The sequence below is a fragment of the Caloenas nicobarica genome, chromosome 2, assembly GCF_036013445.1.
Source record: "Caloenas nicobarica isolate bCalNic1 chromosome 2, bCalNic1.hap1, whole genome shotgun sequence".
Lineage (NCBI taxonomy): Eukaryota > Metazoa > Chordata > Aves > Columbiformes > Columbidae > Caloenas > Caloenas nicobarica.
The window spans coordinates 119,267,568-119,281,264 of NC_088246.1; the positions used below are offsets into that span (position 1 = coordinate 119,267,568).

General features: G+C 38.7%; 1 protein-coding gene across 1 annotated transcript; it reads left to right on the forward strand.

The window, feature by feature from the left end:
• The first annotated feature begins 4,764 nt into the window (after window positions 1–4,764).
• Window positions 4,765–12,587, forward strand: LOC135985787 (transthyretin). The gene is made up of 4 exons (XM_065629400.1): window positions 4,765–4,844; window positions 5,632–5,771; window positions 10,277–10,412; window positions 12,329–12,587. Exons 1-4 carry the CDS (start codon window positions 4,776–4,778, stop codon window positions 12,434–12,436), a joined length of 453 nt encoding a protein of 150 aa, XP_065485472.1. The 5' UTR covers window positions 4,765–4,775; the 3' UTR covers window positions 12,437–12,587.
• The last annotated feature ends 1,110 nt before the right edge of the window (window positions 12,588–13,697 follow it).

Below are 13,697 nucleotides of genomic sequence, written 5' to 3' on the forward strand. Positions count from 1 at the left end.
CAGAAACATTGCACCATGTTGTAGATTTACTGTGTATCTCTTACTGTAAGAAGGGAACAAAAAATAAATTTATAACCGAAACCATCTAAGCATTTTGCTAGGAAAGAAATTGACCTTTAAAAACATCAATCTCATGGCAAGTTCCAAGCATCTTTCAGTAACAGGAAAGGTTAAGGCATCAGGGCTGGCATAAGGTTATGCAGTCAGCATTGTGTATGAATTGATTTGTTGTTTTATTTTTTGCAGTCATTTGTCTAGACTGATGGATTAGTATGTAGACATGAATACATATTAAAGAACAGAAGTCTGTTTTAGAGGGATCACAGGGGCTATAGGGGTAGCTAATGAACTAGTACCTCATAGTGATCAGCACCCAGTGACCTCGGGGCTTAAACACTTCAGAGCAAAAGCCTGCTGAGATGTGTAGGTGCCAGGTGAATTCATACATCACAAATGCCCCAAAGCAACGATCATCTATTTAGACGTTTCTTTTTTTTTGGACTTTGGGCTGTGTCCCAGGATGCTCCCTGGACATAAACTTGAAATGATAAAAAACTGTGATTTTATACCTGAAGCTCCACTCAACCCATCTGTCTTCTAAATTGTTTTTTAATAGTTTACACTTCCTCATTTTCAAATTAAATGGATTTGATACAGGATACAAGACAAAGATTATTTTCTTATTTTTCTGTTTAAGATCAGTAGTGTTTCCTGACTTCCCATTAAAAAAAGACAGTGTTAATCTTCTGAAAAAAAGATATCTGAGAATGAGTAATAAAACTGTAAATACAGACATGCTCCTCATAGAAAATCAAAATGAGCAGCAGGCTGACAAACATGCACACATCACACACACCTGAAATGCCACTGTTTTTAATGTAACTCTTTACAAATTGAAATTCAAGCTCAAACATGAACATCCCTGAGCACATTTTTTAATTAGAAAAGTATTATCCCTGGCTTTGCAGAGAGGGAAAATGTTACATAATAAGCAAATAGTGAAATCAACAGAAAATCTCTCACTGGCTTCAGTAGTTACTGCATTGAGCACTCGCTGACTTGCCAGAGCTCTGCCACAACAACTCAGTGGCAGATACCTGGAGTGAAAATCAAAGAGTTCTTGACTCTAGTTCAGAAAATTCAGGCAAACTTCTTTGAGATGTAAATCTCAAGTCTTTTCTTGTAAGTCCCTGTGGAATGTTACTCCAGAAAAGTGAAAGAAGGTGACACATTGAGGTCTCTATACTATAGAAAGCATTTTTTCAAAGCTCAGGAATTCATTAATTCTTTGGAGAGTGCTAGGGAAATCTATCCGGATTACTGAATGCCTTACTATCTATCAGCCCCTTTCACTCCAGTGTCACAGGAGAAGCTTACAGGTTTTCATGGTCAAAGTCAGATTTTCCAGCCTATCTGAGCATTTTTGTCATGTAGAAGCAGTTTTCTTTCTAAATAAAAACAAATAAAAGGGAATGGAGCAGAGAATAAGGAGCTTATCTATGTAAAACAAGTATAAGTGTGAGACCACATGGAAGAGAAAGAAAAATACTGTAGAGCAGTTGGAAAAATCCTTGACATAAACAAGAGTATTAGTGGGACATGTTTATTCTTGACCTGAACACTGTAATGCTTCCAAGCAGGGAACATGCTTTCATTAAAAATAGGCATTAATTCTAATTCTTCAGAGATGAATTTCAACTGATGTGGAATTCAGATAAGCCTTAAAGTATTTACATATTTGAGGATTATCTAATTTTTTCCATAAATGGGGGTCTCATACTTCTTGGCTTCCATGAGGCTGAGGTTATTGTGTACACTACGGACTCTTTGCTCTTCTCCGGCCCCTCTCACCCTGTATGCTGGGTGACCACCCCTTCTTCTGGGTTTTGTGTGTCCTCCTTGCCCCCAAACAGCCTTATGCTATCCCTATATTAGCTATGTAACCCTACTATTTCTTCCACACCAGGATTCCTAAATATCTCTTTCTGAGGAGTTTTCAGTGACTCTGAGGAGTTTTCAGCGACTCTGTTTATTCTTTTTTTTTTTTAAAAAAAAAAAAAAGCAGGGCTTTTATGTTATTGCTCTGTGCTAAGGCTCTGTGTTGCACCACTTTCCTTGTGGCATGTATCCTACTAGCAGTCTCTGGGAGCTGCCCTGTTTCCAGCTCCTCATGGCAACTTCCCTGCTCCTTCAGAAGGCCTAGAGTTTCCCACTTACTCCTTCATGCTCATTTGAGTCACCTTGTCATTTCACATTCCCTTTTTTTTTTTTTTTGTCTGGGTTAAGTTATCCAGCTCATGAACTTCAGAGTCCCATTGCACAGAAAAGGTTTAACAACCACAGACAACACTCAATCAGTACTTGTTGGATGCTCAGCAGTTACCCATCCCCTTTTTCCTCTTCCCTGCCACAATCACAGATTTTCAGTCTCCACCAAGAGAGAATCATTCTTCTCAGCCAGCTATTCCAAATTCCTGAGCCCTCACACACATTTTATGGAAAGCACTAGCATATTGTGCTAATAGATTGAGGCTGACAAAGGAAGGAGGAAAATCGACCAAGCATTGGTTTCACTGGGCTGTAGTAACTTTAAATTAGGTTCATATGGGATTTTAATAGAATTCTGTATAAATTCTAGATGCTCCATGGCCTTCCAATCAGAGTAATAATAAAACTTTTTTTTTTTTTACCTTCTTGCTGAGTTCACTTGTATCTTAGAACTTAGGCAAATAACCTAATTATCTGCAAAATGTGTGAATGGAGATTCACAAACATACAAAGTGTAATTTCTCTTCAGAATGGTGCTCCTGCTAACAGTCAAAGCATCCCTATCTAGGCTATGTATGGGATGGTGAGAGTTGAAAAAAACAGCAAATGAAGGAGAAGAAAGAAAACAAAGCAAAACAAAACATTTGGGGTTAGAATTTTCCATGTTTTGTATTCCCTTTAAAAACTATCTGCCAAAAGGTCAATGTTATAAAAGAGGAAATTAAAATAGATAATATGGCCAGCTGAAATGTATTATCCCTGTAGACCTGATTTTTCAGAAACTGCTACCTTGCAGGAAAACCTAGGAAAAATAATTATTTTTTGAAGTAGTTCTCCTATAGGACAGTAATTTCACATGCAGGCAGGTGCCAATATCATTAGCTCCTTAGCATTATTTCCTTGCAGAACAGCTGACAGCAAATGACAGGACAGTCTACTTGCATTAGAATACAGGTAATTTCCTGATATACAAAGCTTTACTGCTTCAGATAAATATTTACAAACATGAGAGGAAAATAATGAAGTCAAATGTCAATACACAGATCTAAGAGCAGTATTTGCCTTTCCAAGATCTGAATACAACCCACAAGCACTGGATTGCAGCATGATTCGTTACTGCTGGGCACCTTGCATTGACTTTTACATGAATGCAAAGTAAGCATAGAATGCTATCTACATACCTGCTTGCTTTGCTCTAAGTGCAAAGGGCACTTTGATCCCAGTTTAGGAGATTACTGTATTATAGATTTTTTTCGAAACCTAACTTTGCCTGAAGAGAACAACTGCATAAAGCATACTGAAAGCATGAAAGCCACTGGGGAATACCATCTATGGGTTCTCTCTATGACCTTCACGGTAATCCTGTTCAAGGTAAGAAGTAAAATTGCCTTTTGTTAGAATATTGTGAAATCAGTAAAAACTAAGTGTGCCAGCTCCTGAAAATGGAAGTGTAGCCTCAGGCTGATTTAGGACATGGAGAGAAGGAAATGCCAAATAGGGCTGTTTCTTTGTCTTTCAACTAGCACAGGGTACAGTATGGATAATTTTTATGTGATGCAGCCGAAGAAACCCAGCTACACCATGCCTGCTCCCCTACTTGACATCTTCTCCCAACTTAGGCTGGGGCTGAGTTCACCCCTGAAAAACCTTTTACCAAAATGTACATTTTAGAGCATAACAAATAACATTTCCAGCATAATAAGAGTTTGGCAACTAAAACATTAGCTAGATGTTAACATAAACTCCCAGTCTATGCTAGTTGCCTTGGCTCCTTCTGGGGTACATGGAGCAAGACAAGACTCATTTCACTTTTCTGAGACCTTTATCTTCCCAAGGGGACAGATGTCTCCAGGCATCTTCCCAGTGACTAAGAGGAAATGTCAATGTCTACCTAAAGACTAGGCAAGATGAATCCTCAGGAACTTCTGGTGAGAACAGATGATGTCAAGCAGGGGAGCTGCTTGGGAATGTTTCCCAGCATGGACCATTGGCATTACTTGAGACAGACAATGCACAAGCTCCATCACCCATATACTGAGTCTGCATCTACATATAGGAACTGGTCTTCAGAAAGCACTGAATACATCGAGAAGAAACACGAACCAGGCGCAGAGAAAGCATTGGGGCATTATCATGCACAGCCTGAGGGCAAGGTAATGAAGACCTCCTAGAACTGGTTGGATTTCTGGGCAAACAAAGGTCATTTGCATTATTTTGTGGAGGCCTTTCTAAGAGTCTAATCTCCCCAGGCAAGGGTCATGTTTGTGTGCGTTACTTATTCTCTTTGCTCTAGTGATCCTGCGGTCCTTCCATTGACTGCAATGGCAGTGCTATTCATTGACTGACTTTAGGATTGGACTGTTTACTAAGCAAATAATCAGAATCAGCAGATTTGGAGTCATATGGGCACCCAATAAGCAGCCCGTTTTTTTATCGGATTGGCTATAAAATCCCAAATCCCCTCAGCTTGTAGCTGCTAGCACCGAGGCTCACTAACAGCAAACAGAATGGCCTTTCACTCTGTGCTCTTTGTTTTCTTAGCTGGACTGGTACTTTTCTCTGAAGCTGCACCACTGGTGAGTCTCTTTTTATTCAAACTCAATCATGACAAGAATGATAATCTAGATTTTCTAGATGACTAGCATCCTCCTCATCCATGAAATTCTGTAACCATTAGGCTTTTCTGGAGTGTTATTTTACTACCATTTTTTAAGTAGTTTCTTCAGAATTCTTAAAACTTTTTTTTTTCCTTTCTACTTACACATCTATTTCAGGATATTATGAAAGGGCAATGGATCTAGGACATGTGACATTTTATTTCTGTCTGTTTCTGTCAGTTCATTACTCACATCCCCTGTCTTCAATGTAGAGGTAGCTCAACCTTCTTCACCAAAAAAGAGCTTCTCTAAAGCACTAAAAAATGTTTTCAAAGTATGACTAGGGTTTCCTTATAGTAAAATGAATCTTAGGAAACTATTATTTCAGCCCTAGGAATGTCACAGGTATTTCTTCGTTGGTTTCCTAGGCTAACATACTCTGCCTGCACTTTTAATAATTTACTATTTTATTACTTTTGGCCTAATTAAGAAAGGTATACTTTATAACATTTTCCCAGGGCCATATGCAATTCTAAATATTTATCAAACAATCTGTTTGTGTGTGCAATAAAGTTATCAGCATAAACCTCTAATAGACTCTGCCTTAAGAAACAGATATTTGAAAACTAGAGTGGAATACTGTTTGCCAAAGAACTTGCTTTTAAGTCAACATTAATTCTGTAATAAGAATCCAACTTTTGTTTGAAATAAGGTTTTTGCTGAGCTAGTGAACAGCTCCTACACAACCTCTCCTGCTTTCCCCAAGGTCTCCCATGGCTCTGTTGATTCCAAATGCCCTCTCATGGTGAAAGTGCTGGATGCAGTCAGAGGAAGTCCTGCTGCTAACGTGGCTGTTAAAGTCTTTAAAAAGGCTGCAGATGGAAGCTGGCAGGACTTTGCTACTGGGTAAGTTACGTGGTCTTATGGAGCCATTTTCAAGGTGCCTCAGGCAAACAATTGAGAAATAAAAGTAATAGAGCTCTGATCATAAAAGCAATATGTTCTCTATCACGTCACACTATCACTGCTAACAGCACCTGAATTCTGGTCTAAAGTGGAACTTATCCACGACTGAAGTACATGCTAATTGCAAAAACATGTTGAGATGCTCATCTTGCCTTTGTAAGGGAATAGGTTTAATAATTAATTTTTCTCCTAGCTTCAGTACTATCTTTCCTTTCTATAAAAAGAAAAAAAAAGTTACCAGAATTTTGCAGGTAATCCAAACTAACCTACGGTCTTCATATGCAATGGATATAGAGCTTTATTTGCAGCAGTCACATACAAAATCTTCTCTGTAAGCTTTGTCTGTACACATGCAAATAATAAGCACATTAGTCATCTTTTCCTGCGTAAGAGATGTGCTGGTTGGAAGAAACTCATTGACCAGAAAGTTTTAAAGAATCTCATCATAACACAACACAGAAGCACAATCTCAGCATTTTTTGTGGTCATTACTATAGGTCTGCATGTTTTTTCTCTGGAATGACAGCTTAATACTTACAAAGCATCCTCAGAACATCACTGAGGGATGGGCAATAATACTATTCTCTTCAGTTTGAGGAAAAAGTATGGGTAACAGAGGAATACAGTTTACTAAAATTTGAATAGGCAAGGTATTCAGAATTTAAGTTTCATTGTAACAACTCATTGAATCAGATTTTTAAATATATCAAGAGAAATCTCCACTAACAGCAGGATATTCAAGCACAGAACAACAAGCATAAGCATGGACAGGAGCCACCAGAGCATCCAGCTATCTATTACTAGGATTTTTATCTCATTATTTAAAAAATCCCAAAACAAACAAACAGACAAAAATGAAACAACAAAAAACCAGAGAAGACTACAAGTAGAGAGATTCCTTTCTTTCAATCTGAAGGGTTTCTTCTTATAAAACTCAAAACACAAAATATTTTTCCTCATTGAAACGCAGCAAGAAAAGTTAGGAGATTGAAGGAGAAACAAACATCTCCACTCCTAAGTGCTGATCTAGGAACAAATGACTCTCAGAATGGATTCATATACTTTACCCAACAGAGAAGCCTCATGAAAAAGAATTACACATTGTTTTCAAGGAAAGCGAAGACCAGGATAATGTCTTGTCCTTAGTATTTCTGCCATTATTAGGAAACTCATATTATTTCAGATGTTTTATCAAGTGTTCTTAAATGTGTAATACAAAATACAGTTCACAGAGGAATAAGATAAATGCAACATCGTTGTTAAATTTCCTCACTTTTTGGGCATAACAGTGTTTTCTTGTTCAGTTTGCAACGCTGCTATCAACAAGTCTAAGGAGAAAAATCTCACCATTCTTCTTAGCCAACCTCTGTTGAGCCTCTAGTTCAGTACACCCCTAGAAAATCAAATAACTTCTTCTTAGCTATAAGTTGAGAAGATTAACCTTAGGCAAATTAGAAGTATTTTGTTGAAGGAAGGCAGCAGATAAACATAAAACCAAAATTTTTATTGCAGGTAAAGGTTTTGACCTTTCCCTTGACTTGCACTTTAACCAAGGCTGCTTTCAGCAAAACCTTTGACTTCAGCTGATGACACTTAGTTTGAACTGAGTTTGCACATGTGATTGCAATTTTTTTTTTTTTCTCTTGGGAAAACCAGTTTCTTTGTGTTAAAAAAGATGAAAAGCTGAATGAAATCAAGGAACACAATCTGTAATGATTACTGTCAGGTTAATAGTATTTTGAAGTTACAGTAACTAGCAGATGCATTTTGTACAAATATCTATAAAAGTGGGGTTTTTTTACCTTTTGGTTTGTTTTTACCTTTTGGTTTGTTTCTACTTTGCTAAAACATTTTAAGGGAATTAAGCAAATGCACCTGGAAGACATTGAATTTAGAGTAATAGTATTTAAAAAGCAGGGAGGAAACTAGCATAGTAACAGCAGACTTTATTAAGAGGCTTATTTCAAAATTAGTCTAGCCAAAAATATGTAAGAAGAGATAATTAGAGCTGAGACATACTCTGAGGAAGGCTTTGGGGCACAGAGACCTGGGAAGCATGTGATTTGAGTTCTATACGAGCTCCTCCCATGACTAGCTTTGACCTTTTTACTTATCACGTGTTTTTTGGAAATTTAAGTCTTATCACACAGTTCATGAATTGTATTCACCAAATGTAGTTCTCATGTGACCTAGGTTCTAAATCATTTAAAAAAAAAAAATCATGTTCCTGAGATATTTCCTCAGCAGTCTCCATCTGGGAGTAGGGTTTACCTCAGTGCACTATGTGTCCCAAGAGTTCATAAATGTCATTGCACAGACAGTACAGATTTAACCTGGTCACAATATATAACTAAGGTCCAGACAGTGAAAAAGGGGATCAGGATTGCAGTCTAGGCTGGAGCCTTAGTAACTTGACCAGAGGCTTGCAAATTTTTTCCTGGAAAAGCACAGCTTTTTAAACTATCCATCTTACAGCAGATACTGGCAGTCCATATCCTATTAAGAATAAGCAACCATACTATATTTATTCCCCCACTCAGACAGAAATATAAGTGCTGTTGAGAATGAATCATTGGTAGCATTTTGCTACCAGGGCTGAATGCAGGGCATCCTCTGCCTTCTGCTAATCCCACCCAGGCTCTGAATTGCACACTGTCCCGTTGGCTGTCAGAGCACCAGTAATGCTGAAGGGCTTGTTCGTGAGACTACTTGCTCTGAACTAAAATTTGGAAAGTGCCATTAGCTCTTGGTAGTGGGCAAGACTCTTCAAGTGAAGCCTTTTCCAGTTTTCCAGCTGCTCTGGATGGTTAACATCTGGGTCAGCACCCATTAGGAAAAGCAACATTCAAGCTGCATCCACACTTCTCTCTAACTAAATCTTATTTGTTTACCTGAACAAAGACTTTGAGGCAGACACCATTTTTGCCTTTAATTGGTTTGTGCCTAGACTATCCAACTTGTAAGCAGACGTATATGAATTTTAATTCGCACCCTGAACACTTCTGCAGGATCTCAGCAATTCTGTTTTCACAATTTCAAGGACACTCACTAATTAATTCTCTGCCCTTTTACCTTTTGCCTTTTATCAAGGCAATATAGGTTAAGCCAGGAAGTACTAATTAAAGCAAAAGAAAACAATGTGTACTCTTCACAAAGAGCCCGTGAGCTATGTTTCAAACAGGGCAGGTTTGGTCTACCCAGAATACAGTTGATTTCTTTTCTGCTGGACCGGTGAGACATCTGTCAGTCTTCAAAGCATTGAGTTAAAATATAAGAAAACCTGAAAATTAGCATGGGGTTTTCAATCCTGTTACTTCTTAATTTAAGCAAAGGCAAAATTTTGATTCACCACCATTAACCAAAGATGACAAATAAGATGAATGAGGAGGCAGCGGAAGGGAAATAAAAGCCGCAATAGCTCAACTGATTCTGTCTCTGATGGGCAGCGTGTTACCGCTTTCTCCCCTCCCGCTCTTCCTCCTCAGGCTTTTGTTTTCTGCCTAGACAACCACTCCTTTCCATAAGATGGGCAAGTTCTACTAGTTCTTCAAGTCAAGGCTTTCTTCATTTTTCCTTCAACTACATCACGTGGTTATGAAGTTCTATAAAGTATTTTCAGCAGAGAAAAAACAACCACCACTACCACCTGGTAAAAAAAAAAAAAAAAAAAAATCACAAGTAAAAGGAGGGAAAGGAGATAAATGGGGTTTAGGAGCTAAGTATGTAAATATTCAAACAGCTGTCATACAATGGTTGCTGCTTTTCAAATAAACAGGGTGCAATGCCAGCTATATTTGTTTCTTGCTTCTGGACTTCATTCACCCACATTTTTTTGTTGCGAGCTGCTGCAATCTCTCTGAGCTGGGAATTCCTATTGCTCATTTATATGGCACCCAGTAGAAGAGGGCCCTGCTCTTTGACCAAGGCGTTGTAATTCAAATTAATAAAATATTATGATGTTAAATTGCTGTTCCAAGACACTACCATTCAGGGTCACATAAACACACATAAAAACCTCCAATATAGGGATAAAACCTATAGCCTCAGTGATAATAACTAGATAATAAAATAATTTTCCACTAAAATCTCTCTTCTCTCTTTAATTGTAATTTAAGATTTGGCATCTTGCCTTTCATTATGATAGCCCTTTTCCTAAGCCGCTAACATCTGTTTCCAGAGGCAACTTAGCAAAAATTAAACATGATATTAAAAGAGAAGCCTTAAGTATAATCCCTGCTGTAGCAAGAGAAATCGTGAAACAAAGCCAACCAGCTTTGATTTGTGATGTAAATGGATGAGTTGGTAGCAACGACAGGCTCTGCAATATGGAAACTTACCCTATAGGAGGGAATTATTTAAGGTATTAGAAGCTGTTCGATGTAGAATTTAGTTGTGCAGCACCTCTGCTATTTAATATTCCATGTTGACTTATTTTACTGTTACAGGAAAACCACAGAGTATGGGGAGATCCATGAGCTCACAACAGAAGAGCAGTTTGTAGAAGGAATATACAGAGTTGAGTTTGACACCAGCTCTTACTGGAAGGGACTTGGCCTTTCCCCATTCCATGAATATGCCGATGTAAGTATTTGCAAAGATACTTAATAACCTATATATTGTGTAGTGGCATCAGTTGGAAAGAACAAAAAATTTGAAAATGCTCATTTTATAGGAAATGAGCTCTTCTTTAATCAGAGGGATTTCCCTCATATCACTCACCTGAAAATCCACAAATTCTAGTATGACCTGTAATTACAGGACAAAACAATTCTTTCTGATGTGCCCTTTATTTTTAAATGTTGTACAGTACTGAATTATGCAACAGAAAAAGAAGGCATAAAAATATAAAGAAATAACCTTAATAGGAAAGGAAAAGTAGGCTGTTTCATCAACACCTAAATTTCATAAGCAGGTTGGCAATATAATCCTGCCTTGCGTATCTCTTTGCTCTCAGCCCTATACTGATTTATTGTGTGCACTATTCTACCACATTTACTTAGTGCTTCCAAAAATGTTGTTTAAATTCTTCAGGCTTAACCTGCTATTAAAGTTGCCCCAAATTAAGTAGTCTGGAATGGCTACAGACTGTGTTGTAGTATACTTTAAACCACAAGTTTTTGAAGCTCTGTGGAAGACTAAAACAAATGACTGAGGCTCAGGTCCATAAAAGTCTGAGGTGTGGCTTGGGCCATCTAGGTCAAATAAACAATCCCTAAAAATATTCCCTAACCTTTTGGATGTCTGAAAGCTGCTGAGGCCTATGGAAGAACTTCACTTGAAAAGGTGCTTAAAAGCACCTAGTTAGGACTGTTCCAGCTAGGCTGTTGAAAAAGCTTTTCTTTGGTGTAATACCCTAGAGGTCAACAAATTAGCCTGGGAAATGGGCAGAGTTCACTGACTGTCTGTGTACAAGGTAACTGAAGCCAACAGACCTCACATCCCAGCAATTTAGACTTTGGCAGGACCGGGATGACATCAAGCAGAGTGATGCAGTTGACATGCCTGAGGGACAGGATGCCATCCAGAGGGATCTGGACAAGCTTGAGAAGTGGGCCAATGTAAACCTCCTGAGGTTCAACAAGGCCGAGTGCAAGGTTCTGCACCTGGATCAACTCCCAGTATCAACACAGGCTGGGAGATGAAGGGATTGAGAGCAGCACTGCAGAGAAGGACTTGGGGGTACCAGTGGATTAAAAGCTGGATGTGTCAGCAATGTGTGCTCACAGCCCAGAAAAATCAAATGAACCCTGGGCTGTCAAAAGAGGAGTGGCCAGCAGGTGGAGGGAGGTGATTCTGCCCCTCTACTCTGCTCTGGTGAGACCCCACCTGGAGTTCTGCATCCAGCTCTGGAGCCCTCAGCACAGGAAAGACATGGACCTGTTGGAGAGGGTCCAGAGGAGGCCACCAAGATGGTCAGAGTGATGGAACACCTCTCCTGTGAGGAGAACTCAGGTTGTTCAGCCTGGAGAAGAGAAGGCCCAGAGGAGACCTTATTGCAGCCTTTAAGTACTTAAAGAAAGAAGAGGGGAGACTTGTTAGTAGGGTGTGTTATGACAGGACAAGGGGTGATGGTTTTAAACTAAAAGAGGGGAGATTCAGGCTAGAAATGAGGAAGAAACTTTTTATGATAAGGGTGGTGAAACACTGGCACAGGTTGCCCAGAGAGGTAGTAGATGCTCCATCCCTGGAGATATTCAAGGCCAGGCTGGATGGGGCTCTGAGCAACCTGATCCAGTTGAAGATATCCCTGCTAGGTCCCTTCCAACCAAAACTATTATAAGATTCTTTGTGGACCTGGGTCCAAATCTCACAAATTTCTCAGTCTTCAGTGAGCATCACAAAGTAATAGGGAGCATTATGCTTCAGAAGGGTAAAATCATTGATCGAACAGAACTGGTGAAGTAGTCTGCAGAAGAAATGGAATGTGCTTGCTAATTCTTAATAAGGTAGTTTTGAAGGTACATTGTTCATCTGATCACAAGGTTTCTCTTTTCCAGGTGGTGTTCACCGCTAACGATTCTGGTCACCGCCACTATACCATTGCAGCTCTCCTCAGTCCTTTCTCTTATTCAACCACCGCTGTTGTCACTGATCCCCAGGAATAAACATGTACTGTCATTACACAAATACCCTCCTCCGCTAGAATTATTGCAGGCTTTTAGGAGAAAGGTTTTTCCTACTGCTAATGCATAAGTTTTTGCTACGTTAGGGTTCTGTTGTTTTTGGTTTTGTTTTCCATTTTGTAGCCTGGCAAACTTCAGACAAGTCATTAAAATGTTACTTCTTTAAAACAGTTTTAATTCTATCAGTGAGTTTTATTGCGTTCTAAGGTGTCATGGTTTGTGTTCAACTGCAAATGACATCTGGAAGCCATGCATGGCATATGGATGCAAATTAACATTTGTTTTGGGTCTGTTATCTTCCTCCACTGTCTTAAAAAAGTCTCACCAAATGCATTTGCTCTAAATAAGAAAGTTATAGAGTTGTGCTACCCTACAAAATTTGACTAAACACACTCAAAATAAGTCAACCATGCTACTCATAGTTTAGACACAGAAGAGACAGTCCCATATCAACTAGATCACAGGATAAACAGGAGAAATTCCAAATACCTAGCAGCAGAATAAACAATGCAGAAATACTGTTGAAATATATAGAGAGCTGAAAGAGTTAAAAATCTGTGTACTTTTACTTAAAACTTCAGGCAAACCTCAGCATTTTGTCCTTTTAAGAGGAAAGTTTGCTGATCTATCAATCTAGGAAGTTCTGAGGCAGTTTCAACTAGCACCCTTTTAACAACTTTGATCTTTAACCCAGTTGGTTACTGTATTCAAGTGCATTCCAGTTAAATCTCTAATAAGTCAAATCTCTAGCCATTCTTAAAGAAAGTCCTAAAATAGAAGCATCATCTTAATAGTCTCTTTGTATTTTTAGAAAAAAATAAAAGGTAAACCATAGAGTGACTGTGATTCAAATAATGTTGTTGATAAACTGACAAAAGAGTTTGAGGGCTTTAGCAGTCATTTATGTAGACTGATTGCCTATTACATTTATAATACCCTGAAGGAGAGGGATCGTTTTTTAATAGGATTACAGAAGCTACAGAGATTGTTACTGAAATCATGCCATTCAGAAACCATCAGCATTCATCTGCAACTGACCTTGGAGTTTATCTCTACACCTGGAGCCTGCTGGGATAACTGCATACCAAGTGAATTCACAAGTTACAAAAGCTTGCCTTTAACATTTAACTAATTGGTTGCTTTTTTCCCCCCCTGATTTCAGGACACTACCACAGTTACACAACTCTTGTAAGCAGTGCAAATAGTTCCAAAACAGTACCCACCTTAAAGCACACAGATTTCA

What these genes read in the sequence shown, in the direction of transcription:
- LOC135985787 (XM_065629400.1), top strand. Translation starts at nt 4,776, where the DNA reads ATGGCCTTTCACTCTGTGCTCTTTGTTTTCTTAGCTGGACTGGTACTT. An exon ending in TGGCAGGACTTTGCTACTGG is followed by an intron (nt 5,772 to 10,276) that starts GTAAGTTACGTG and finishes TTACTGTTACAG; the next exon opens with GAAAACCACAGAGTATGGGG. An exon ending in CATTCCATGAATATGCCGAT is followed by an intron (nt 10,413 to 12,328) that starts GTAAGTATTTGC and finishes TCTCTTTTCCAG; the next exon opens with GTGGTGTTCACCGCTAACGA.